Here is a 26,810-nt window from a genome sequence, read left to right as displayed (position 1 = left end):
TGATAGCTTTTTGGGCTTTATTTCAAATTTTTTTCATTTAGTACGCGGGGACGTTCAATCATAACTCGACGACGGCGGTTCGTCTGCATGGACACGATCGCTGAAGGCACGTTCGTGATTGGCTGGCACCGTTCAAAACACGGTTCTGATTTGCTGACTCTTAATTGTTACGTCACGTCGAGGTGTAAGCAGGCTTCCTCTATCTATAGGTCTAGTTCATCTACACTCTTCAAAATGAACTTCACCACATAGCACGTTCCTAGCCAACCATCATCCCGAACGACAACGTTCTCGATCCTGATTTGTTGAAAACCGGAGGCGGAGCCTATTTTGTGTCCATAATGCACGACACAGAATAGGCTCCGCCTCCCATTTTCAACAAATCATGGGCGAGAACGTTGTCATTCGGGATGATGGTTGGCTAGAAGCGTGCTACGTGGTGAAGTTCATTTTTATAAGAGTGTAGGTTTATCTAGCTCATTCAGGCCAGCTGAAAGTTTCGTAATGTAGACAGCGAAGAAGGATATTGTTCGAAGGATGATATATGTATATGACTTGAAGCCATATACATGCCATTTTCACCGCGTCCGGTTTGGCAATAAACCAACATCCGGTCTTACACGAAACACGCTCTGCGCCAACCGCTGTGCCTGTTAATACAGTTATCGCTTCTGATTTGAGGAGAGAGTGGGTCGTATACGCCTATTTGTGGCAATTCAAATTGCCCCAAAAAGTCGTACGCCTCCCGTTGTCTTGCCAACAAATCAGGAAAGCGAAAGATATATATTTCTGCATGGCGGCTGGTTCCGAGCGTCCTTATAGTCGGACCGGAAGTCTTCGCGGCACCGGAAGTTGTGGCGGGGGCTTATGAATACCTGCGGTGACGGTACCTTGGCGAATCTGCCTGTTGCAAATGCTTGACTTATACCCTAGTCAGACGGCAAACCTCAGTCCGTTAGCGGGAAGGCCGTTACTTCGCCTGTAGTCCAACCATCATTTCGAATGACATCGTTCTCTGCCCTGATTTGTTGAAAACGGGAGGCGTACGCCCTTTTTGTGGCAATTATCAACTGCATAATTGTAACAAAAAAGGTGTCCGCCTCCCATTTTCAACAAATCAGGGCAGAGAACGATGTCATTCGAAATGATGGTTGGACTACAGGCGAAGTAACGGCCTTTCCGCTAACGGACTTAGGTTTGCGGTCTGACTAGGGTATTAGACGTTGCACGCCGAGTTCCGTCTCGTCTCTGTTATCCTAACATTTTGTCTTCGTCTCCTTTGCCGCAAAAAAAAAAGAAAAAGAATCGATACAATGGTCTCCTCCTGCTACATCCTTCTCATTCAATATAGGTCACTCGGGTTCGAATTCCGACGCCGGCTGGACAGGGCGTTTTCTGTGGGCTTTTCTCAGACGGCTAAATGTCAGCAGATCGAGTTTTCCGTGAAGTCAGCGCAGGAAAAACGAGCAACCCTCCTCGGAGCCTCGGAGCCGCACGCCGCGTCACTTGCATGCAGACCATTGAGCAATAACACACCATGAACGAAAAAAAAAAATTAATAATAATGACGCAGGTTGTATCGTAGATCGCCCGTAAACGCAGCATACTCTAACGAGGCACAGACAGGTAGAAATCCAGCGATCCGGTAAAGAAGTATGAAGGGCTCGAATTGCCTCAGAACGAGATACACAGGCTGTTTCGAGCATAGACTGACGAGGCATATGCTATACATGACCTATAAGGCTTTATAGTATCTTTATTCAGCTAGATTTTTTTTTTCAAGGTACACAGCACCTTTTTGTGAGCATCTTAGACAACTTCGTGGTGCAGCGGCGAAGTGTGCATACCAACCCACTCATTAGGGCTTTTCATAACTCGTACAAGCCTGCGGTCAGAACGTCTGTTCTGGTTGAACAGAGAAGCAGCTGCGATATATGGCCAGTGGGCACAGCATATGTCAGGGTTTTCGGATTTGTCGGAAAAAACACGAAAAACATTCGCCCACGAAATTTCGAGCAATTGGGATTTACCCAAAAATACTCCGCTTTTGAGTGTTCCAGTAGCCGAATAGCTCAGCAACAGAAGCCAATGGCCTTCCGAATGCAGCACTCTACGTAAATATGTTCACTTGGTCAATTTGATGGCATAAGGCTATATAGCTTAGCCAACTTATCAATTTTCACTCAGAGTAAGAAACAGTTAGCGCTTCTTTCTTCGCAAATTGTGCCCTATGTATGTCGCAAGATTCTATATCACTCGATATATCACGGCTGCCGGTTTAATTTAAAGTATTTTCGCGCATGCACACAAATTATAATATGTACTGCAGCGTGAAATGCAGCCCACACTCTGTGACATTCGTTCACTCCCGTGCATTTACCCCCTAAAGGGACTAACTTTTTGTGGCAATGCATTTAGTCCGCAGAAAGTGTAAAATTACTCCCTTTATTCTTAGAGTGTGGGACAGACGTGCTCGTGCGGTCTCCCTGCTGGTCACCACTTCTGTCGTCCATATCCAGACACGTCTATGGACCTTTTTCACATACGAGTCGTATCCACGACCTACTAGATTATAACGACCACGTTAGGCGCACCCCTCCCATGCGCCGCATTTTTGGAAGGCACCGGTGGCGCTTCTGATCGTCCTTGTTATTGCTTCCTCAACTTCTACAATACTTTGTACTTCAGCTTACCTTAGTATTTCTGTACAAGCTGTGGACTTCCACAGATGTTTAATTGTGAGGTTGATTATTATCATCATTCTACGCGTTTTCATAGGAGCTATCGCTGTCGTCTGCTACGGTTGTCGTACATACTGCGAGTTCAGAATTCAAATTTCCATCGTCCAATCGTGCGCCAGTCTGCCAGGGCGCGTCAGTAGCGCCCCTGGCGGATCGTGCGGACAGGCACCTCATAGGGTTTGCTGATTGTGACATGGTCGTTATAATCTAGTAGGTCGTGGTCGTATCCTAGCAGCTGTCTTGCGACCCATGCTCGTGGCGCGTCGAAACAAACCCACGTGGGTAGCACAAAGGACCAAAACCGGTCCGGAGTGGGGAGCCGACAAGGTCGCGCCATTCGTGCGGTCTTCCCACTGGTCCCCACTTCTGTCGTCCCTATAGTGCGCCATCTAGTGAAGACGGAGATAATCCTCTCCGGCGCCTCAAGGTCATACGCATGCTCATAGGCCATTGTGAAAACGGTCAATTGAACACACAGACAACCCTTCCCGGCGCACTCAAGGTCATGCGCATGCCTATAAGTAGTTGTGGATTTACCAGCTTCCGCGACAAGCAAGGATGGACCTCTTTATCCCATGCAAACGAAGCGTCCGTGTGGACGGGTGATATTCCAACCATGTTCCTGTGCTGCGAGTCCACTCCACGTGAGGACATTCTGAGGTAATTTCCAAGTGCAGAGCCTAAAGTTTCGCTTTGCCTTTACAGCAATAGCTGTATGAGGGAACTTTTATGAAGGCCGCTGCGTGGTTCCTGTGGTGGTGGTGGTGGGTGGTGAAAGGGCTTGCCGTTGTCGGCCTCACGTAGGTGGGCAGCCCACGCAGCCCACGCAGCCCAGCAAACCACCAATGTCCCACAAATGTCCGAAGATATATCGCCATGGATAGTTGGATATCCACAGGAGTAACCCTTTTCACCCTGACGTTTGGTCTCCTGGGGGTCTATTTAATGGATTTCAAGGATATCTGGATATGGGCTGGACATGGTAGCACCATAGCATTTTAGTGTATACTCACTTATTATTATGGGATATATGAAGATGTATTATTTCTCAATCTTGGCAGTACAAGATCCATTGCAAGATCTATCACAGTACAGCAACACTGTGTAACGCCGTACCCAGCCGGGTCGCCTCAGGATTGGATGCATGGGGCTACTTCGTCAGTAATCCTGGTGTTTACCGTGGTACATGGAGCATCCCAATGAAGACTAGGATTCTCGCCTGTTTTCTGTGGTGGGTAGTCCTCTTGGACTACCCAAACCCCAGAACAAGACGGTTAGTACGCCTCTCATTCTCCTCCATCGTCTCTCCCCTCTCCCTCTTTCACCCTACTCTCTTCTCTTTCCCCTGGGTGCTCCGAGCCGCCACTCCAGAGCAGGCAGACCGCACCTTCCCTCTACATCACCCCCTTCCCCTGCCTCCTCATTTGGGCACTGGCGTGGAGGAGGAAAACCTGTGGAATCCCGCAGTAGCTGTATTACCAACTGTATAGGATGGGACGAGCGCGAGCTTGCCCACATCACGTGTCCAGAATGGTACTGCCCTCGCACCCAAAACGAAGAGCAGGTATAGCAGAAGGGAACTACGGATCCCTCAGAAGCCTTCGTAGGCTCTGTGTACGTGTTTGGGAACTGTATGGAGCATACACTGAAAGACATTTTTTTTTTGGCCACATTCATTAAGTATACTGGGGCGTGAAAGGTTCGTAACGGTGACGAAGATGGATGTGTGGCGGCCCGTGTGTGATGACGAAGACGTGCCTCTGCTGCCACGCGCTACGGCGCTGGCGCGGCAGTTCTACCGGCACCGTCCTAGCGTGAGGCCATGACCATCTGCCCGCTGGGACATTCCATCATCGCCGGTCAGGACCCATATAGAGGAACACCACCTCCTCTACATTTGGTGACCCGAACAACGAACACCACGTTCGGCATAATTCGGCCAAGCACCATCCCAAATTTCTGCAAGCCCAGCTCCGAAGGTACGGTGCATCGTTCTACCGAGGCACCGCTAGGCGACGACGTCAATTCACCGCGGCTCCACTCATCGCAACGCACGGCCGCGCAACACCATGGTTCTACCCAGCTCGCTCATCTACTCAGCTCGCATCGCCATGGTCTCTCACTCTGCGTCACGTCGCCACATGCTTTCCGATGGCACTCCTCGGGCTTTCACCAGCGACACCTTCACGAGCATCACGCCCCATACCGGTCCCAGGACGCCGCTGGCGGCTGCATGGCCCCATCGTCATGCCAGTCCCAAGAACCCTGCCCGCCTTGCCTTCCCACCAGGCCTCGATACAGGGTGCTGGCAGCCCATCCAATGGCGCTCAAGAGGCACCGGGACCAACGTTCCACCGGGGACACGCACGGAGGCCACTGATTTCTACTCCCGGTCTCTCCGTGCTTCGCGATGGTCCTCCCCGGCACTCTTCTTGGCGACACTACGAGCTCACCGCTCACGAACCGGTCGCGGTTCTGTCGCTCCATCCTGCATTACGTTCTGCCTACCTGCCTAATCTGCTCTCCGCTTCGGCCCGCCCCTGGAACCCTCCCGGCCAGCTCTTCTGCCCACTCAACACAAGACCAACAGTCCCTGTACTACGTGTCGCCAGTCTTCCTCCTCTTCATGTATCAACGCGGACCTCAACCGCCAGCTCTACACCGCTCCGCGTCTGAGGGGGGGAGTGATGTGGCGGCCCGTGTGTGATGACGAAGACGTGCCTCTGCTGCCACGCGCTACGGCGCTGGCACGGCAGTTCTACCGGCGCCGTCCTAGCGTGAGGCCATGACCATCTGCCCGCTGGGACATTCCATCATCGCCGGTCAGGACTCATGTAGAGGAACACCACCTCCTCTACAGATGCGTTTTCCCAATTCCCATGTATCTGCATCGAGTCAAAGTATACCAAACGACGATTCTGACATCCTTTCCTGTCAAATACTGTGATTTTAATTCAGGCTATCGTCTCGAATGTGATTACCTGCTCAGTAGGCCTGTAAAACCAACAAGTTTCTTCTGTAGCTTGAAGAACGCTTCGTAAATACCTTGCGCAGGCAACAGCATGCGAATGTTCTCATTTGTTCACCCTATATCTCATGTTCAGGACAGCACAAATAGAACGGATAGTAGGGGACAATACGGAATAGGAGTCAGTCCAACGTTGTGGCGATTCATATCCAAACCTTTATTTTTGTTATATAACCATCATCGTCAAGTCAAAATAGCTGCCTTTTGCCAGGGTGGTGGTGGTGGTGCTGAAGATGAAAACTGCTCGCCGTGGTTGGCCACGCTGCATGGAAGCGGGCAGCGTCACGACTAGGACGCAGCCCTTTTGCCAGTACAGTAACGTTCCATGCACAAACTTACGTACACGAAGCGGCCAACGAGCTTCCAATGTCGTGTGTGCAACATGCAACCCGATACGAATACGGACGCGATTGAGCGGGATAGTACAGGACAGCACAAATAGTACGGATAGTAGGGGACACTACGGAATAGGAGTCAGTCCAACGTTTTGGCGATGCATATCCACGTCTTTCTTTTTGTTATATACGTTGCTTTCGGCGCAATATCACCGGGCGTGATATATCAACTGCACGTGCCAGTGGGCGCGTATATGATGCCCCCACACTGACCCTTTTCACTGAGACCCTTTTCACTGACCTCATTCCGTCCGCCATACTTTTGTTTTCGCACGCGCTCGCACCACAATTAAAGCTGGTAGCGTGCACGCGCCATGCACAAAAGTATGGCTGCCACAAGCCGGGGGAAAGGCTATGCCGTCTGCGACAGTGACGTCAGATGAAAAGAGTCAAGAGCATATCAATACGCTCTGTAAGCGCGCGGGGTCACCGCGCATGACGCAGGAGTGACGTTTCAAGGACGCCTTTGATTGGCTCGACGAAACATGTGCTCGCTCCTAAAAGGTAAACAATGCAGCGTCTAGCCGAAGCTGAACTGTAAAACAGCGAATACGGCTCTGATATCGACATCAAAAGTGTTTTTTTTTTCTTTCTGTGATGATCTTGGCTGTATGAACAGACGTGAAAAGAAAGTTGAACGTAGGAAACGCGCTTAAGCGTGAATTCCTGGACGTCTGTATTAGTTCGAATGCGCGTGCTTCATTCAGAGATCGTTCATACCGCGTCAGGGTTACGCTGTCAACCTATGGACGGATGCAGTGTGCTTTGTGTGAATGCCCCAACGGAAATGAGAAATGTAGTCATGCCGTTTGCTGCCATCAAGTACGGGTCAAAAACTAACGTACCGCAACAGTAGAAACGCCGCCCCAGCAGTACCATACCACTAGACATGAGGAGTGTATTTAAGTGTGTTTTTAAAAAGGCCAAATTTAGTCATCGAACTTGAATACTTTTTCTGTACTTCTACGCATTTTCCATGTTACACTGAAAGCACTACTCTGTGCGTCACCCGGATGTCAAGCGAAATATTCCCTTTTGTCGCAGCAATGCATCATGTGTGTATGAATGCTTCAATGACCGAAACAAGCGGGACATCCATGTCCCTCTTTTGAAGGGGTAGCATACTGTGCCTCGGGTTTGGGCGCACGCAGGAAGCGATGTGAGGTCCTGAACGGTATGCGGTTAAACTATCCAAACCCAATCAGGCAGGACCGATGTCCGCCGGAATATGACATCAAAGTATATAGAAAGTAACTCGTTACTTTTAAAAGTCTTGAAGATGGTGCCTCGGAACTGCGGCGTCAAAGTAACGACAACAAACAACTCTGGTAGCTGTATCTTGCCAGTCGCGACGGTCGAGTGCCTTCTGCCACCGCCGACGTTCCCGTTTGTCTCTTGGAACAGGGAAGACAGATACTTCATCCAATTGTCCATAGCACGTATTTATCACAACACGAAATCCACAACACGTATTTACCATTTTGTCGCTTAAAAACGACGTGAAACACAACAAACTGACAGCGTGAAAGCGACCGATCCGTCTTGTTTACCTTTTTCGCTGCTCGCACGTGGTGCAATGGGCTTCTCCACCAATAGGAGCTCGCCACATCACCGCACGCGTCACTCCACTCTCTCCCCCTCCTCTTCTGCGCAGAAACTCACTTACAAAGCGTATGGGCGCGGCCATGACGTCCCCGCACTCCTGTCGTGGCGATTGGGTGACGTCAGGCAAGATAGCTGCTTTCCAGGAAACTGCCGTATCGGTAGGTGCACACACCAGTGGGCGCGTCTATGATGCCCCCACACTGCCGAATTGGTGGCTGCGCATATCAATGGGAGCGGCCATGACGTCCCCACACTCCTGTCATGGGGATTGCGTGACGTCAGGCAAGATAGCTGTTCTCCAGGAAACTGCCGTATCGGTAGGTGCACACACCAGTGGGCGCGTCTATGATGCCCCCACTGCCGTATTGGTGGCTGCGCATATCCATGGGAGCGGCCATGACGCCCCACACTCCTGTCATGGCAATTGGGTGACGTCAGGCAAGATAGCTGCTCTCCAGGTAACTGCCGTATCGGTAGCTGCACACACAGTGGGCGCGTCTATGATGCCCCCACTGCCGTATTGGTGGCTGCGCATATCAATGGGAGCGGCCATGACGCCCCCACACTCCTGTCACGGCGATTGGGTGACGTCAGGCAAGATGAACGGTATGTTCTCCAGTAAAATGCCGTATCGGAAGGTGCACACACCAGAGGGCGCGTCTATGATGCCCCCACACTGCCGAAATGGTGGCTGCGCATATCAATAGGAGCGGCTATGACGCCCCCACACCCCTGTCATGGCGATTGGGTGACATAAGGCAAGATGGCTGTTCTGCAGGAAACTGCCGTATCGGTGGTTGCACACACCAGTGGGCGCGTCTATGATGCCCCCCTCCGCATTGGTGCCTGCGCATATCAATGGGAGCGGCCATGACGCCCCCACACCCCTGTCATGGCGATTGGGTGACATAAGGCAAGATGGCTGTTCTGCAGGAAACTGCCGTATCGGTGGTTGCAAACACCAGTGGGCGCGTCTATGATGCCCCCCTCCGCATTGGTGCCTGCGCATATCAATGGGAGCGGCCATGACGCCCCCACACCCCTGTCATGGCGATTGGGTGACATAAGGCAAGATGGCTGTTCTGCAGGAAACTGCCGTATCGGTGGTTGCACACACCAGTGGGCGCGTCTATGATGCCCCCCCTCCGCATTGGTGCCTGCGCATATCAATGGGAGCGGCCATGACGCCCCCACACCCCTGTCATGGCGATTGGGTGACATAAGGCAAGATGGCTGTTCTGCAGGAAACTGCCGTATCGGTGGTTGCACACACCAGTGGGCGCGTCTATGATGCCCCCCCTCCGCATTGGTGCCTGCGCATATCAATGGGAGCGGCCATGACGCCCCCACACCCCTGTCATGGCGATTGGGTGACATAAGGCAAGATGGCTGTTCTGCAGGAAACTGCCGTATCGGTGGTTGCACACACCAGTGGGCGCGTCTATGATGCCCCCCCCTCCGCATTGGTGCCTGCGCATATCAATGGGAGCGGCCATGACGCCCCCACACCCCTGTCATGGCGATTGGGTGACATAAGGCAAGATGGCTGTTCTGCAGGAAACTGCCGTATCGGTGGTTGCACACACCAGTGGGCGCGTCTATGATGCCCCCCCTCCGCATTGGTGCCTGCGCATATCAATGGGAGCGGCCATGACGCCCCCACACCCCTGTCATGGCGATTGGGTGACATAAGGCAAGATGGCTGTTCTGCAGGAAACTGCCGTATCGGTGGTTGCACACACCAGTGGGCGCGTCTATGATGCCCCCCCTCCGCATTGGTGCCTGCGCATATCAATGGGAGCGGCCATGACGCCCCCACACCCCTGTCATGGCGATTGGGTGACATAAGGCAAGATGGCTGTTCTGCAGGAAACTGCCGTATCGGTGGTTGCACACACCAGTGGGCGCGTCTATGATGCCCCCCCTCCGCATTGGTGCCTGCGCATATCAATGGGAGCGGCCATGACGCCCCCACACCCCTGTCATGGCGATTGGGTGACATAAGGCAAGATGGCTGTTCTGCAGGAAACTGCCGTATCAGTGGTTGCACACACCAGTGGGCGCGTCTATGATGCCCCCCCTCCGCATTGGTGCCTGCGCATATCAATGGGAGCGGCCATGACGCCCCCACACCCCTGTCATGGCGATTGGGTGACGTCAGGCAAGATAGCTGCTCTCCAGGAAACTGCCGTATCGGTAGGTGCACACACCAGTGGGTGCGTCTATGATGCCGCCACACTGCCGTATTGGTGGCTGCGCATATCAATGGGAGCGGCCATGACGCCCTCACACTGCAGTATATATCCCTATCCACGTCTTTCTTTTTGTTAGATAACCATCATCGTCGAGTCAAAAAAGCTGCCTGGTGGCAGTACAGTAACGTTCCATACAAAAACTTAGGAAATACGGAGCAGCCAATGAGCTTCCTGCATCGTGTGTGCAACATACAAACCGATACGACTACGTACACGATTGTGCGGGATAGTACGGGGTGGTACAAATAGTAGGGATAGTAGGGGATAGGAGTCAGTCCGATGTTGTGGCGATTCATATCCACGTCTTTCTTTCTGTTATACAACCATAATCGCCAAGTCAAAATAGCTGCCTGGTGGCAGTACGGTAACGTTCCATGCATAAGCTTACGTAATACGGAGCAGCCAATGAGCTTCCTGCATCATGTGCGCAACATACAACCCGATACGACTACGTACACGATTGTGCGGGATAGTACGGGATGGTACAAATAGTAGGGATAGTAGGGGATAGGAGTCAGTCCGATGTTGTGGCGATTCATATCCACGTCTTTCTTTCTGTTATACAACCATAATCGCCAAGTCAAAAAAGCTGCCTGGTGGCAGTACGGTAACGTTCCATGCATAAGCTTACGTAATACGGAGCAGCCAATGAGCTTCCTGCATCATGTGCGCAACATACAACCCGATACGACTACGTACACGATTGTGCGGGATAGTACGGGATGGTACAAATAGTAGGGATAGTAGGGGATAGGAGTCAGTCCAATGTTGTGGCGATTCATATCCACGTCCTTCTTTTCGTTAAATAAACATCGTCGTCAAGTCAAAATCGCTGCCTTTTGGCAGTACGGTAACGTTCCATCCATAAACTTACGTAGTACGGAGCAGCCAATGAGCTTCCTGCATCGTGTGTGCAACATACAAACCAATACGACTACGTGCACGATTGTGCGGGATAGTACGGGATGGTACAAATAGTAGGGATAGTAGGGGATAGGAGTCAGTCCGATGTTGTGGCGATTCATATCCACGTCTTTCTTTCTGTTATACAACCATAATCGCCAAGTCAAAAAAGCTGCCTGGTGGCAGTACGGTAACGTTCCATGCATAAGCTTACGTAATACGGAGCAGCCAATGAGCTTCCTGCATCATGTGCGCAACATACAACCCGATACGACTACGTACACGATTGTGCGGGATAGTACGGGATGGTACAAATAGTAGGGATAGTAGGGGATAGGAGTCAGTCCAATGTTGTGGCGATTCATATCCACGTCCTTCTTTTCGTTAAATAAACATCGTCGTCAAGTCAAAATCGCTGCCTTTTGGCAGTACGGTAACGTTCCATCCATAAACTTACGTAGTACGGAGCAGCCAATGAGCTTCCTGCATCGTGTGTGCAACATACAAACCAATACGACTACGTGCACGATTGTGCGGGATAGTACGGGATGGTACAAATAGTAGGGATAGTAGGGGATAGGAGTCAGTTCGATGTTGTGGCGATTAATATCCACGTCTTTCTTTTTGTTATATAACCATCATCGTCGAGTCAAAATAGCTGCCTGGTGACAGTACGGTAACGTTCCATGTACAAACGTACGTAATACGGAGCAGCCAATGAGCTTCCTGTATCGCGTGTGCAATATACAAACCGATACGACTACGAACACAGTTGTGCGGGATAGTACGGGATGGTACAAATAGTACGGATAGTAGTGGATAGGAGTTAGTCTGACGCTGTGGTGATTCATATCCACGTCTTTCTTTTTGTTAGATAGCCATCATCGTCGAGTCAAAATAGCTGCCTGGTGGCAGTACGGTAACGTTCCATGCATAAACGTAGGAAATACGCAGCAGCCAATGAGCTTCCTGCATCGTGTGTGCAACATACAAACCGATGCGACTACGTACACGATTGTGCGGGATAGTACGGGATGGTACAAATAGTAGGGATAGTAGGGGATAGAGTCAGTCCGATGTTGTGGCGATTCATATCCACGTCTTTCTTTTTGTTATATAACCATCATCGTCAAGTCAAAATTCCTGCCTGGTGTAAGTACGGTAACGTTCCACACACAAACTTACGTAATACGGAGCAGCCAATGAGCTTCCTGCATCGTGTGTGCAACATACAAACCGATACGACTACGTACACGATTGTGCGGGATAGTACGGGATGGTACAAATAGTAGGGATAGTAGGGGATAGGAGTCAGTCCGATGTTGTGGCGATTCATATCCACGTCTTTCTTTTTGTTATATAACCATCATCGTCAAGTCAAAATTCCTGCCTGGTGTAAGTACGGTAACGTTCCACACACAAACTTACGTAATACGGAGCAGCCAATGAGCTTCCTGCATCGTGTGTGCAACATACAAACCGATACGACTACGTACACGATTGTGCGGGATAGTACGGGATGGTACAAATAGTAGGGATAGTAGGGGATAGAGTCAGTCCGATGTTGTGGCGATTCATATCCACGTCTTTCTTTTTGTTATATAACCATCATCGTCAAGTCAAAATTCCTGCCTGGTGTAAGTACGGTAACGTTCCACACACAAACTTACGTAATACGGAGCAGCCAATGAGCTTCCTGCATCGTGTGTGCAACATACAAACCGATACGACTACGTACACGATTGTGCGGGATAGTACGGGATGGTACAAATAGTAGGGATAGTAGGGGATAGGAGTCAGTCCGATGTTGTGGTGATTCATATCCACGTCTTTCCTTTTGTTATATAACCATCATCGTCAAGCAAAATTGCTGCCTGATGTCAGTACGGTAACGTTACATGCACAAACGTACGTAATACGGAGCAGCCAATGAGCTTCCTGCATCGCGTGTGCATTATACAAACCGATACGACTACGGACCCAGTTGTGCGGGATAGTACGGAATGGTACAAATAGTACGGATAGTAGGGGATAGGAGTTAGTCTGACGCTGTGGCGATTCATATCCACGTCTTTATTTTTGTTATATAGCCATCATCGTCGAGTCAAAATAGCTGTCTGGTGGCAGTTCGGTAACGTTCCATGCACAAACTTAGGAAATACGGAGCAGCCAATGAGCTTCCTGCATCCTGTGTGCAACATACAAACCGATACTACTACGTACATGATTGTGCGGGATAGTACGGTATGGTACAAATAGTAGGGATAGTAAGGGATAGGAGTCAGTTCGATGTTGTGGCGATTCATATCCACGTCTTTCTTTTTGTTATATAACCATCATCGTCGAGTCAAAATAGCTGCCTGGTGACAGTACGGTAACGTTCCATGCATAAACTTACGTAGTACGGAGCAGTCAATGAGCTTCCTGCATCGTGTGTGCAACATACAAACCAATACGACTACGTGCACGATTGTGCGGGATAGTACGGGATGGTACAAATAGTGCGGATAGTAGGGGATACCACGGAATAGGAGTCAGTCCAAGGTTGTGGCGATTCATATCCACGTCTTTCTTTTTGCTATGCAACCATCATCGTCAAGTCAAAATAGCTGCTGGTGCCAGTACGGTAATGCTTCATGCACAAACTTACGTAACACGAAGCTGCCAATGACCTTCCTGCATCGTGTCTGCAACATAGAAGCTGACACGAATACGAACATGATTGTGTGGAATGGGTCGAGAGTGACTGGGTAACCCTGCCGTTGTGCGGTGCATGAAGAATAACAACTTGGATCTACTTTGAATGTTGCTTACTCGACGAAAAGCCGATCACTCGGATCAACCTGTATCGTTCACGGGAGAAGCTGCTGTACGAGCTAGTTTATTTACAAATTCTTTAAAAAAAGGGGCTTGTACACTGGTGGGTCGAAGTATTCCAATATTAATGTTCGTAATGATGACGTAAAAGGCAGGTTGTTCATGTAGCCAAACACAATGCCCCAAAGAGTTGTTTGGGCTGGGCATAGAGATGTGACAGTTCCTGCTTGCATCGCAGATGCCTACAGAGGCCTACGCTCTGGAACGTTCGGTGGGGAATTTTCCCGGCTTGAGTTGCATTGCTTGCTTGCTTTATAAGCCGATGTGGGCTGCGGCACGTTGAGCGACCGAGACCTGACGACACCACGAAAGCCCTCCTGAAAATGAGCAGGAAAAGAAAGTCAGCTGTACTTGAAAGATTTTCTCGCAGGCTCAGAGGCACATACATGTTTCTCACTAGGAAAATTCACCGGCTTTAGTTCTATCGGGTGGCATTGCGCGTCGGGCCGACAGGGACATTTCAATCACAGTTGCTTTTATAATGATCAAAATCATCACCACATACTGATCGCGTGTCGATCACAGTTCTCGATATCTTGTGCACGTTTTCTTCCCACTCGACCCATCCCGATCCGTACTCTTTAGGAAGGTGCACCAGTCCTTCCTAGAGACATTGCTTGTTTAAGGACATTGTTTTAGAGACATTGCTTGTTTATCCATTGTCGTTCATCCCAGTTTCTCAATTCCTTCTTTCCACATGCTATTGACATTTGGAATGACCTTCCCCAATCCATTGCCACCATCTCTGATGTTTCTGCATTTCGCAAACAGTTGTGTTCTTTTTTTGAATTATAAAGTGTGTCTCATTTACTTGTATTATTTTGTTTGTGTGTTACTTCACATATGTAACCTCGCGTACTAGTTATATTAATATATTCATTATGTGATAATGCTTGTTGTATTATTAGTTCACACCCCCCTCATGTAACGCCCCTCGCGGGCATTTGAGGTATTCCCATAAATAAAAATAAATAAAAAAGGGATACATGATTTTAATTCTGCACCACCACCAACAATAAATGGTGGAAAAGTGATGAATTGTGGAAAGTAATTTCTTGAAGATCATACATATCTTTATACGTCCAATTTTTCAGTAATCACCCATGCACACTCACGTTCATCATAAGTGCTGGAACATCTCATTGTCTGCATTTGATGCATCATATAAGTGTTTACGCCATTACGCCGAATCGTCATCGTTTTCAATTAGAATAAAATGTTCCCCTCTGATTTCTTTTTTTTTTTCTGCTTGGCTTCTCCAACTTGACGTGTGTGCTACTGATCAATTTAATTGCAGTACCCTAAAGGCCCTTGTGGGAAAATGAAGGTCAACTAAATGTCTCAGCTACGTTACGTGGCACCCGCGAAGGAACTTCGTGGAAATGAGCGACAAATACCGAAATATTAAAGATCATTTTCAAGTAATTGCAACCGCGTCGTAGGACATCTTGCTTCAGGGCTGTTCATTGTGTCCACTTTCGGCACAAAAGTTTGTCTGCGTGGCATTGAACACTCTTAGAAATGAACTTCTCCGCATAGCATGCTCCTAGCCAACCGTAATCTCAAATGATATCGTTATCTGCCCTGATTTGATGAAAACGGGAGGTGTACGCCTTTTTTTGTGACAATTATGAACAGCATAAGTGTCACAAAAAAGGCGTACGCCTCTCGTTTTCAACAAATCGGGGCAGATAACGATATCATTTGAGATTATGGTTGGCTAGGAGCATGCTATGCCGTGAAGTTCATTTTTAAGAGTGAAACATGAGGCTATTCAAAAGGGCGACAGTCCAGAGGCGTGCACTGTTTTTTGAGACGAGAGTTGTATTCCAGTGTGAGTTACGCGTAGATGACTTCGTAGTCCCAGAGATTAGCAATAAAAGCCAACGACATGTTCATACACGGCTTCGGTATGATGCTGACGTGCGCACGAGAAAGGCGGAAAGAAAACCGTCATCACGAGTGGCATCGTTCTCTCCCCTGATTTGTCGAAAACGGGATGCGTACGCCATTTTTATGCATTATGCAGTTAATAATTGCCGGAAAAATGGTGTACGGCCTTCGTTTTCATTAAATCGAGGGAGGGAACGTTGTCATTCGAGATGATGGTTCACTACACTCTTAAAGTTGAGTTTTACCACATAGCACGCTCCTATAGCCAACCATCGTTCCGAATGACAACGTTCTCGTCCCTGATTTGTTGAAAATGTGGGGCGGAGCCTATTTTGTAACACTTATGCTGTTCATAATTGTCACAAAAAAGGCGTACGCCTCCCGTTTTCAGCAAATCAGGGAAGATAACGATATAATTGGTTGGCTAGGAGCGTGCTATGCGGTGAAGGTCATTTTTAAGAGTGCAGTCAAAGAAGACAGTTCCACGCAGGTCCCCCAAGGTCGCCATTTTCCCATGTATTTGTTCCTATCCCGATGCGTGCAATGCCGGAGGCCGCCCTTAGATACCCCATTGTTACCAGACGTTGGCTTGCGTTTAATTGTAGCGCGCTAAAGATCCAGTTGAAGCACAATCCAAGCCAGGCCAAGTCACCGAAGGAGAAATGGACGACTGCGCCTGAGGCGCCTGGTACGTCAGGTACGCTATGCGATGCACGCAGCTGTGCACTAGATCCTCCCGATCGCTCAACACGTTTAAAAACGGGACCAAAAGTGAAACACGAGACAGAAAGTTGTTATACGCGTTTTATTTGGACATATAAAGACTAGATTCATTCGCAGAAACAACAAAACCATTTGGCCGCTAAACTTAGCGCGCTGAAGTGATCCGGAACGGCAACAGTGGGGTATCTAGTGGCGGCCTTCTTCGTTGCACGCTTTTCCGAGGTGAGTTTGGGGGACCTGGTTCCACGTTTCTGCGCGACGTCGGTTCCGTCGGCTGTGCTGCTTCGGCAGGAGGAGGGGGGGGGAGGTGGCGTATCGTTTACCGAACGAATTAAAAAAAGAGAGAGTCAAAGGGCGGTCCTCCTGGCGGGAAGGGAGGTAAGTTGCCGCACAGGGAGAGGAAGGGGTGCAAACTGAAAGAAGCAATGTGCAAACGGGAGATTTTTTTGTTTGTGCATAAATTCCGTCCCTTTTGTATTGCTTTCGAGGTAACGACTAGAGTCACTGAATAGCTTCAGAGCACTGCAACTGATGTACAAGTGCAAGTTCTACGCCAGGGGGCGCCGTGTGGGGACGCCATATTGGATCCGTTTACTTCGTCTGCTATGTTAATGACGGATCCCGTCTGTTGACGGTCGTTCTTTCCCCTTTTTTTGAACCACGCTTTTACGTCTTCCTTGACGACAGTACATCAAGGCCCTCTAAACAAAAACGCACGTGGCAATTGGCGATGTGAAATAAATATGCCGCAGCATACGGTCGTTTTGCCTGGGTGAACTACACTCTTAAAAATGAACTTCACCGCATAGCACGCTCCTACACCTTTAAAAATGAACTTCACCGCATAGCACGCTCCTACACTCTTAAAAATGAACTTCACCGCATAGCACGCTCCTACACTCTTAAAAATGAACTTCACCGCATAGCATGCTCCTAGCCAACCATTATCTCGAATGATATCGTTACCTGCCCTGCTTTGTGGAAAACGGGGGGCGTACGCCTTTTCTGTGACAATTATGAACAGCATAAGTGTCACAAAAATGGCGTACGCCTCCCGTTTTCAACAAATCAAGGCAGATAGCGATATCATTCGAGATGATGGTTAGCTATAGGAGCGTGCTATGCGGTGAAGTTCGTTTTTAAGAGTGTAGCCAACCATCATCTTGAATGATATCGTTACCTGCCCTGATTTGTGGAAAACGGGGGGCGTACGCCTTTTCTGTGACAATTATGAACAGCATAAGTGTCACAAAAATGGCGTACGCCTCCCGTTTTCAACAAATCAGGGCAGATAGCGATATCATTCGAGATGATGTTTGGCTAGGAGCGTGCTATGCGGTGAAGTTCATTTTTAAGAGTGTAGCCAACCATCATCTTGAATGATATCGTTATCTGCCCCGATTTGTTGAAAACGGGAGGTGTACGCCTTTTTTGTGACAATTATGAACAGCATAAGTGTCACAAAAAATGCGTACACGTCCCGTTTTCAACAAATCAGGGCAGATAACGATATCATTCGAGATGATGGTTGGCTAAGAGCGTGCTATGCGGTGAAGTTCATTTTTAAGAGTGTATGAACTGTACCAAGCGAGCCCGTCGACTGTGTCGGCTCCAAACGGCGATTCCAACGTGTTGTCTGTGACGCCTTTTGTATAGGTGAGTTTGATAGGTGCGTATCTTCACCACATATAGCACGCTCCTAGCCAACCATCTTCCCGAATGACAGCGTTCTCGCCCATGCTTTGTTGATAACGAGAGGCAAAGCCTATTATGTATCTATTATGCGCGGTTACAAAATGGGCTACGCCTCCCGTTTTCAACAAATCAGAGACGAGAACGTTGTCATTCGGGATGATGGTTGGCTAGGAGCGTGCCATGTAGTGAAGTTCATCTTGAAGAGGGCAAAGCAGAACGTTATGTGTACCTCCACGTTGGCGTCTGATTGGGTGCTACAATTATTCAGATGACGTAACGATGGATAGAGGTATCTGGATGGCGGTGCGTCTACTCGCCCGAATACGAAAGAGAGTGCGTTTTTGTATTAACGCTGCACAAGTTATGAAGGAGCAGAATTGAACAATGAATTATAAATAGAATTACGAAGCGTAGAAGAACAATATTACATCTATTAAACCCGTAACTAAATACATGCAGATACACTCTTAAAAATGAACTTCACCGAATAGCACGCTCCTAGCCAACCATTATCTCGAACGATATCGTTATCTGCCCTGATTTGTTGAAAACACGGGGCGTACGCCTTTTCTGTGACAATTATGAACAGCATAAGTATCACAGAAATGGCGTACGCCCCCCGTTTTCAACGAATCAAGACAGATAACGATATCATTCGAGATAATGGTTGGCTAGGAGCGTGCTATGCGGTGAAGTTCATTTTTAAGAGTGTAGGAGTTCTTACCTCCTTTAAAAATGAACCGCATAGCACGCTCCTAGCCGACCATCATCCCTAGTGACATCGTTCTCGCCCCTGATTTGTTGAAAACAGGGGGCGTACGCCTTTTTTCTACCAATTATGCAGCTTAGTAGGGACGTGCCATGCGGTGAAGTTCATTTTTAAGAGTGTGCGGTTCGACTGGCATGTAAACAAAATGCCGCCGAGTTGCAGATTTTGTCCAATGGGAGAGCGTAGCTCTGAATGTGGCCAGACGGCTACCGGCATAGTGCTGGGGAAGACGAATGCAATACTCTTAGCGAAGTAACGACACGTTTCATTCCAACAAGGGGAGAATTTTTTCCACGTTAGTGCCCCCTTTGAATGCCGTGTGTCCAAATTTTCACACGAAAAAGGCGTCCCATTTTCGCCCAATCAGCAAAGGACAACCTGTCATTTTGCTCGACGGTTGGTTATCTGGCCAAGTTCTCATTTTAGAGTGCATGTATTGAAGTCGTGCCGTATAACCAGCCCTGCTCTTAACCGGCATCAAATAATATACCTTAGTTTGGTATTAGCTCGGGTTTGTCAGGTTTCAGCGTCCATGCGCAACGCTCGCGTTATAATACACACAACGGAGCAACGGAAAGCAAGCAGGAAACAAGCACGAGCAACTGTGAATTCTACTCTGATTCTTGGCGTAGGCCCACATGACCTTTGATCGGTAGAAACATAATCATGGAGGAAAGAATAAAAGGAGGCTCCCCAACGGCTCTCCTGCACAAGAGAGAAGCGTGGGACAAGTGACGTGAAGATAGGAGGTGAGCTGTAGCTTCTTTGGAGCCACGCCAGGGTCACGTTACCTGAGTAGCCCAATGAGGTTGCTTTGCACACGCCACTTTGGGGGCCACTTCGGTGCGCTACGACTACACCACTCCAAGTATTCGGAAACTGTGCGTTGGGGGCTCCCATAGAGATGTACAGGGTGTGTGCAGAAAAACATGACCCGCATTTTTACATGTAACTCGTTGTCTACTTAGCCGAGGAACTTCCGGTGGTGCACGACGGCGGCGTATTTATGCGTGCGAAAGCTACAAAAAAATCCTGGAAGCCATACTCAGTGTAAAAAAATTAACTGAGCGCGAAAACATGGGCTCCCATGCATTAGAATAGGGCGGTCATGACAGTGCATGGTAGTGCATTTCGGTCTCATGAGAGTTCTGTGCAGGCACCGCTAGGGGTACTGCCGATGAGCATCCATGTGGGACATCGTTTCGATTTATGCACCGATAGCTCCCCTAGCGGTACTTGAACACAACTCTCCTACGTGCATCACGTTGCCCTTTCACATACACCCTATTGTCCACCATGTTGCCCTATTCTGATGCACGGAAGCCGACGTTTTCGTTGTTCCGTTTATTTTTTAAGCTGGGTATGGCTTCCACAATTTTTTTGTAGCTTTCGCACGCATAAATACGCCGTCGTGCACCACCGAAAGTTCCTCGGCTAAGTAGACAACGAGTTACATGTAAAAATGCGGGTCATGTTTTTCTGCACACACCCTGTATATAACCGAAACCGGAAGGCGAGCGGTGATGCCACTGGAGTGGCCCCCAATCTCGGTTTCACTTCTCAGAGCCAATAGGGCTCCTCCTCTCTTTCCTTCCTCCATGAACATAATTGGCTACCAGTGACATGCTTCGGTTATTCTGAACGCAAAGTCACTTGATGTAGCGTCCGCAAGATTGGTACGATGTCCAGAAGAACGAGAACAGTGTCAAGTGATATATCCTCTTTGTGAAATTCTTCGTACTTCTCTACCGGTCTACATAGTCTATGTGTCATTTAACCTATAGTTGGCATCGCGGATCATGGGGGCAGTGTAAACGAATAGACAACCAATTTTTCGACTAGCTGTTCAAGCCTCAATCCATAACTGCGACTTTGCGAGGCTTAAAATAAAAATAATGAAAAAAGTAGAGGACGGTTACGATTGTGCAACGCGAACTTCAGCGGTATAGCTGTTCTGTGTGGATGTTGACACTTTTATTGCTGACATATGCGCAACTACTTTAGAGTGACGAGTACTGCCTTGTGACCTGTAAAGCGAGCGGTGATGTGTGGAGCTGGGATTAGTGGGAAAAATAATTTACGGGAAAAAAAATTACTAAAATCGGGACAAAAGCGAGACAGGAAACGCTGAAAAAATCGGGACACTTTCCGGGACACTGTATACCCATCTCTGAGTCTACGTCACAACGGCTTTTATTAGCTTTAGATTATTTTAACTTGTTACTTCACCGAAACCGAAACCGAAACCAAGGGTTTTGTGATACAGCCACAGCGGCTTCCCGAGAAACTTCTCCTAAACAGCTAGCGCTTCAAAAATATGATGAAAAATGTGATGGAGAGATTGGTGCTATACTGAGAAATATCAACAGACATGCAATCGGTTTTCGTCCGTTACGTCACGAATCTGTGACTAACCATGACTGTGCGCCAACTCCCACCTATAGGAACGTACTCCACGTCCGCCAGGCTTTGTCAGTAGAACCAAACTTAATTATTGTTTCTTGTAGGGTTCTATAAGACAGTACGTAAAGGCACGGATGGACAGACGCTCGCACTGCCAGCACAAGGACCTATTCTACGTTAAAACCATTCGTAACGGATAGAACCAGTTCGTTAAGGCCCGGGGCTTGTGAAGAGAACCAGTGCCCTTAGTTTTGCGCTACACACCTCTTCAGTTGAGGGCGGAAATGTTAGTTCATGTGCTGCTCCGCTGTATGATATTCAGTGGATTAGTCTATTTTCGTGAGCTTTCTTCCTTTTTGATTGATTGAGTGATTCACTGAAAAAAAAAAAGAAAAAGTTCGTCCCAATCCACTCGGGACGGGTTACTCCAGGACGCGTCATTGAGGGCCTCTTCCTTTTTTACTTTTTGCCTTTCGGTAACTTGTTTTTTTTTTTTTGGGGGGGGGGGGCGGTAACAAGGAATGTTCACACTCCGCACATTCCGATCCGATGAAATGTTCAATGTGCATGGCAGCAAGTGGTCATTGCGACGTAAAAATTGTTACGTACCCCTTGAGTGGTCGTTGCTCCGTGGAACCTCTTGCTCCGTCGTCCGCATCGTGGAAATAGTTCATAAAAAGGAGGGAGAGAGAGAAAATAAGATGAAATATGTTTGGTTCGACCCAAAGCAGAACCCCTACGCGAGGACACTATGCGCGCGCTGAACTCACCGATAGCGACCATCAGTTCGGCACCTGAGGTTCCAAGCAGCCATTGCTGCCAGTGCACTGAACACACGGTTCTCGTCAGGGCATTTTCAACCCCTGCGCTTTCCCAGGCTTTCGAACGTCACAACACGGACTCATGGCTTCTCCAGCGTGTACACTTTTTTTTTTCTTTTTTCTTTTTTTTTTTTTTTTACAGTGCGCCGACTCGGCGCGTTATCCTAGTTGAACACAGGGGGGTTGCTTCCCGATTTACTAAACTATTCATGTCCATGTCTTTAGTGATGAGTGTGGGGTCATCCAAGACGATCAAGTACAACTAAAATCCTTTAATTTCCCCGTATAAACTGTACATAATGGCGCGCGGTGGAGGCTGATTGAAGGAGCGACCCTCCGCGACTACATGCCATATTCTATTGTCGAGATAGCGCTCCTATATAACGACGGGACATCTAGCCAACTACCAAGCCTGGCGTAAAGGGCGGGTAGGCGGCGGTGGCAGGAGACCTCCGGTTGCATAGTTGCCGACTGTTTGGGAGGACGGGCGAGCCCGGGGCAGTGTGTTCCACGCAGGGGGCCCCGAGGCCCCTACCAACGGCCCGCCCACCACTGCATATACGTGTATGTGTAGTATATAAGAGACCTAGGACACTGCACTACAGAGGAAAGAGATGTGGCGCTGGCGTCACTGAAGGTCATTCTACACTCCCTATATGTGCTCCACAGGCATATGCTGTACAAATTTTTCGCTTATAAAACCTTTGGATCAGTCAACAGGGCAGCTCAACATGGTTATGTCTGGTATAATTCGGGACGGCATTTCATCCGACATGGTGCTTAAGAGCAACCGGTCTCAATTTTGTGCTTTAGAACTTTCCTGACACTGTGGCAAGACAAGCGGACTGCGATATAGTGTAATAGGGGTATTTTAACTCTGCAATGACTTCCTCGGGAAGAGATTGGTGGGCCGTATACTGAATACGTAATTATTGATAACGCTGCGTAGTACAGCCCTGTGCGAAATACTTAGAAAACGCTATAAATGTACAACGTAACGGGCGCATCAACGTGCGGTCTCTTTGAGTGGGGAGCCTCGATTGAAATGCAAGAGCTGACTCCAGCCGAGCGCTCCCATGTCATATACACGCAAGCGGTTAATGGAAGTTCGCTGAATCTACATTGTGGATACAAGACGACTCAAGTATATAATAATCCAACGTCTCCTGACGTAATCGCTCATTAATAGGGACCGACGAATAGGTCTTATGAGAGAATCGGCTCTGTGACGTCATCAGAAACTGCTTGGAAAATTCCTATCGCGGGGACACATGATATTGTGTATTTATACCGTGTATATTTCGTCACGCTTTGTGCACTTTAACGAACCGTTGCAGGAGCCTCATTTACTTTTGTATGATCATAGTCGGGTAAAACAGGCTAATGCGTTCCTTTAAAAGGACTCATTTGAGGAATATATAATTTGAACAACGTAGCTCCAACGGGCTTTTATTGCCGCTTGAAACCGTCAACAATAAGGCAGTGGTCTTGCACCATGCAATCGCGTCCGTTCCAATGGGACATAACAAATGTAACGCGAGCGCCAGCTTCTCCTCCTCGTGTGGTGAAGTATAGAGATCCAATATAGATCATAGAGGTATCTTGCTTGTCGGAGTATAGAGAATAGAATAGGCATTGTTCTTCCTAGGACTGAACTGACTCTACGCGCTCCATTCTAGGCGGCTAGAACCTTCCCCCCGAATGTCCGTATGATACGAATGTCTCTGGGGGTTAACGCCGGTCACCACTCGTCCGACGGCGTGGGCGAACGTGCAGCGCGAGTGGGGACGCGGCGGCCGCCCGTGTATCACGAGCCCTTGCTCCAATAGCCGTTAGGGCGCCTGGTGCCGAACTGGTGGACGCAGGGCGCGGCAGCCGCCGCCACGTGGCATGCGCCTGGATGACAGGTGTGTAGACCCCCAGCCGACTGTGGAGACGCCATCGAAGGAGGCATGGGGCCCAACTCGACATCGGAGCCGTCGTCCTGCGCCTTCATCTGATTGGCGTAGAAGTCGTACAGGCGGCCCAGGATGACGGTGGCCATGGCGCTGCCGTGGTTGTTCTCGATGAGGCGGAGCACGAACACGCCGTCCCAGCCCAGGTAGGAGACTGCGATCTTGCGGGAGACGCGCGACAGCTCCCCAAGGCTCACCAAACGGGTCCGCCAGAGGCAGAGCCGAACGAAGGCGAACCGGTTGCATCTGAAGCAGCGCCACAGCCACAGCAGCAGGCTGACCACGTTGAGCGGCAGCAGCAGCGCCAGGTAGAACCAGACCACGGAAAATATCTTCTCGTTGAACACGTTGATGGGCAGTACACAGCGACACAGGTATGTGCGCAGGCCCCCTTGCAGGGCAGCACGCACCTGACAAAGGGTTTGAAGTGGGAACCGAGGGGAGTTCCACCAATCTCCATCGGCAACTATCCGGCGTGCTAGCTCAAAGCCATGCCGCAGGAAGCCCCGTCCGAGAAACGCCGTTAGCAGCAGAAACTGCAGGCCCACGTTTAGCACGTAGAGTGACTTGACGAGCAGGTACAGGAGGCACAGGTAACGCGTAGGTCCGCCCACGCACCGGCAGGAAAGCGGTAGACCGCAGGCCGGGTCGGCACAGCATCCCGCGCTGCCGGCCACCAGTGTGTGGAACTGATCGGCGAACTCAGCCAGAAGGGCCTCCCGCTGCTGGCAACCCGGTGGCAGGCTGGCGATATCCGAGGCCCGCTTGAGTAGCCGCCGCAGCTTAACGCCCGCGTTGTGTGCGCACGCTCCCCACAGCACGAACGGAAGATGAAAGCAGCAACCCTGTACCAGGAGTATCAACGGGGCCCACTGATAATAGGACACGTGGACGCGCCGCAGACGCTCTGCACCGCCGGCAGGTGGCGTCTCGAAACCAGCATAGTCCAATTCTTCAGGTTGGACACGTGGATCGGGTGGTTCTCTAGGGGGCTCTAACCCCTCGTCTTCAGTGTCCGACACCAAGTAATAGGTGGATGCCGTCCAACAGTAGCTGTTGACAAAGCGAGCTTGGGCGTCCGTGAAGTAGGTTGGCGTGAAGCACTCTATAGGATCTCCTATATACTGCCGCGTGAAGATGGGCAGCGCCAGGAAGAGGAAAACAACAAGAGTGTACTTGCGGTTGAGCTTGTCCACGCCGTCGTCGATAGGCACATGGATGCCGCCGATGAGGTCGTGGAAGCGGAACAGGAACGACATGCTCTTGCCCTGGTGGCTGTGGTGGTGGTGTTGCTGCTGGTGTTCGCCCTGGTGCTCCTCCGTGGTAGCCGATGATGCCCGCGGGCTGCCGCCGCGTTTCCGTCGACGACGATGCCCCCGCCTGACGACTCAGTCCTCCGGTGCTGCTGCTGCTGCCGCCGCCGCTGCGCTGGCGCATGGCAGTAGCACCCGCTAGCAGGAGGTCACCTGCATATAGTACGTAGGAAAGGAATGAGACTGGCACGTCGGCGCCGTTTGCGGATGCCCCCATAAGGCTGTGTACGTGCCTCCCATTGCGTGAACGGAATAATCGACACAATCCCTGCGACGGAACGTCTCAAAAGGAAACCGAGATTAATTTTATCTGGAAGTCTTTGTATTCTACACAACTTTGTTCGATTGTGGTGCGCCTTAGATTGCTTCTGCTTTGATTTATTATATAATGCAAAATACAACGACCAAAAAGGTTGCCCTTCGGCGAACCCACCCGACCACTTTATTACCCAAGATTTATAGCGGAGTATTTTAGTGGAGGAAACGGTGACTTACACAATTGTAGGGATTTAGTCGAGTAGCGGTTACGTTTGAGATCATGTGACTCATATGCTACCGCCAATGCAAAGACCCTCAATGCAAACCATGCTGACCAATGCTGACCATCAATGCAAAGTAAATTGTTTTGAATGTCGAACAGACACCTTTGCGAAATCATTTTTTTGTAGAACCACAATTGATTGGAACGACCTTCCCGCTGACCTAGCTGAGCTCGTTGACTACGATAATTTCCGTGGCCAACTTTCCGTTTGATGTCTGTACTCCTTTTATAATGTACTATTATGTTGTTGTTTTTCTATTATATGCTTTACTTTTCGTGCCAGCCAGGCAATGTGACTGTTTCAGTGTTTTGTACTTTTTTTCGTCGTCTTTGTGTTGCTGACATGCTTGTATCGTCCTACTCCCCCATGTTGCGATCTATTAGCCTTTGGGGTACTTTAAATAAAAAATAAAAAATAAAACGTCAAGTTACCACGATAAACTCCGCAAGGTATGTATGTGCCAGTCTTTTCTGTCAAGCTCAATTGAATATAACCTTATTCGAACAAATTAAACCGTTACTTCGTATTTTATTATATCCTAATGTATTGAATTTCATATATGACCAGAATTCAGGGACACGACACAGAAAGCCGGCTTCGCGGGATAGCAGACAACCATGCAAGAAAGCCAACTTGACAGATTTGCACGAGGATATGGGAGGAGGAAAAATTCGGGGAAGGACGGAAAAGGAGAGATAAGAAAGAGAACTTTTAACCATGGAAGGGTAACGGTAATGGTAATGGTAACGGAAACAGTAACGGTATATTACCGAAATTGGAGATGGTAACGGTAACGGAAACGCATACCACGGTCCTCCATTACCGGAAACAGAAACGGAAACGAATTTATCGTTAGGTATTGAATTCGGGTAATGGCTATTCCTGTTGTGCG

At 49.2% G+C, this 26,810-nt stretch overlaps 1 protein-coding gene across 2 annotated transcripts in view; it reads right to left on the bottom strand.

Moving 5' to 3' along the window:
• Nucleotides 1-13,792: 13,792 nt before the first annotated feature.
• Nucleotides 13,793-26,810, bottom strand: part of LOC135370316 (innexin unc-9-like) — a 73,681-nt gene continuing 60,663 nt past the window's right edge. Inside the window, exons 2-4 of one of the 2 annotated variants that reach the window (XM_064604036.1) lie at nucleotides 22,058-25,529; nucleotides 21,897-21,926; nucleotides 13,793-14,121 (exon numbers count right to left, since the gene is read on the bottom strand). In XM_064604036.1, coding sequence (XP_064460106.1) covers nucleotides 23,916-25,322 — 1,407 coding nt within the window. In that variant the 5' untranslated portion in view covers nucleotides 25,323-25,529 and the 3' untranslated portion in view covers nucleotides 13,793-14,121; nucleotides 21,897-21,926; nucleotides 22,058-23,915. Of the gene's footprint in view, nucleotides 14,122-21,896; nucleotides 25,530-26,810 lie in introns of both variants that reach the window. The other variant, XM_064604035.1, reaches the window with a different exon arrangement.

This window comes from Ornithodoros turicata, chromosome 10 (assembly GCF_037126465.1).
Source record: "Ornithodoros turicata isolate Travis chromosome 10, ASM3712646v1, whole genome shotgun sequence".
Lineage (NCBI taxonomy): Eukaryota > Metazoa > Arthropoda > Arachnida > Ixodida > Argasidae > Ornithodoros > Ornithodoros turicata.
This window is presented reverse-complemented; position numbering and strand designations above follow the sequence as displayed.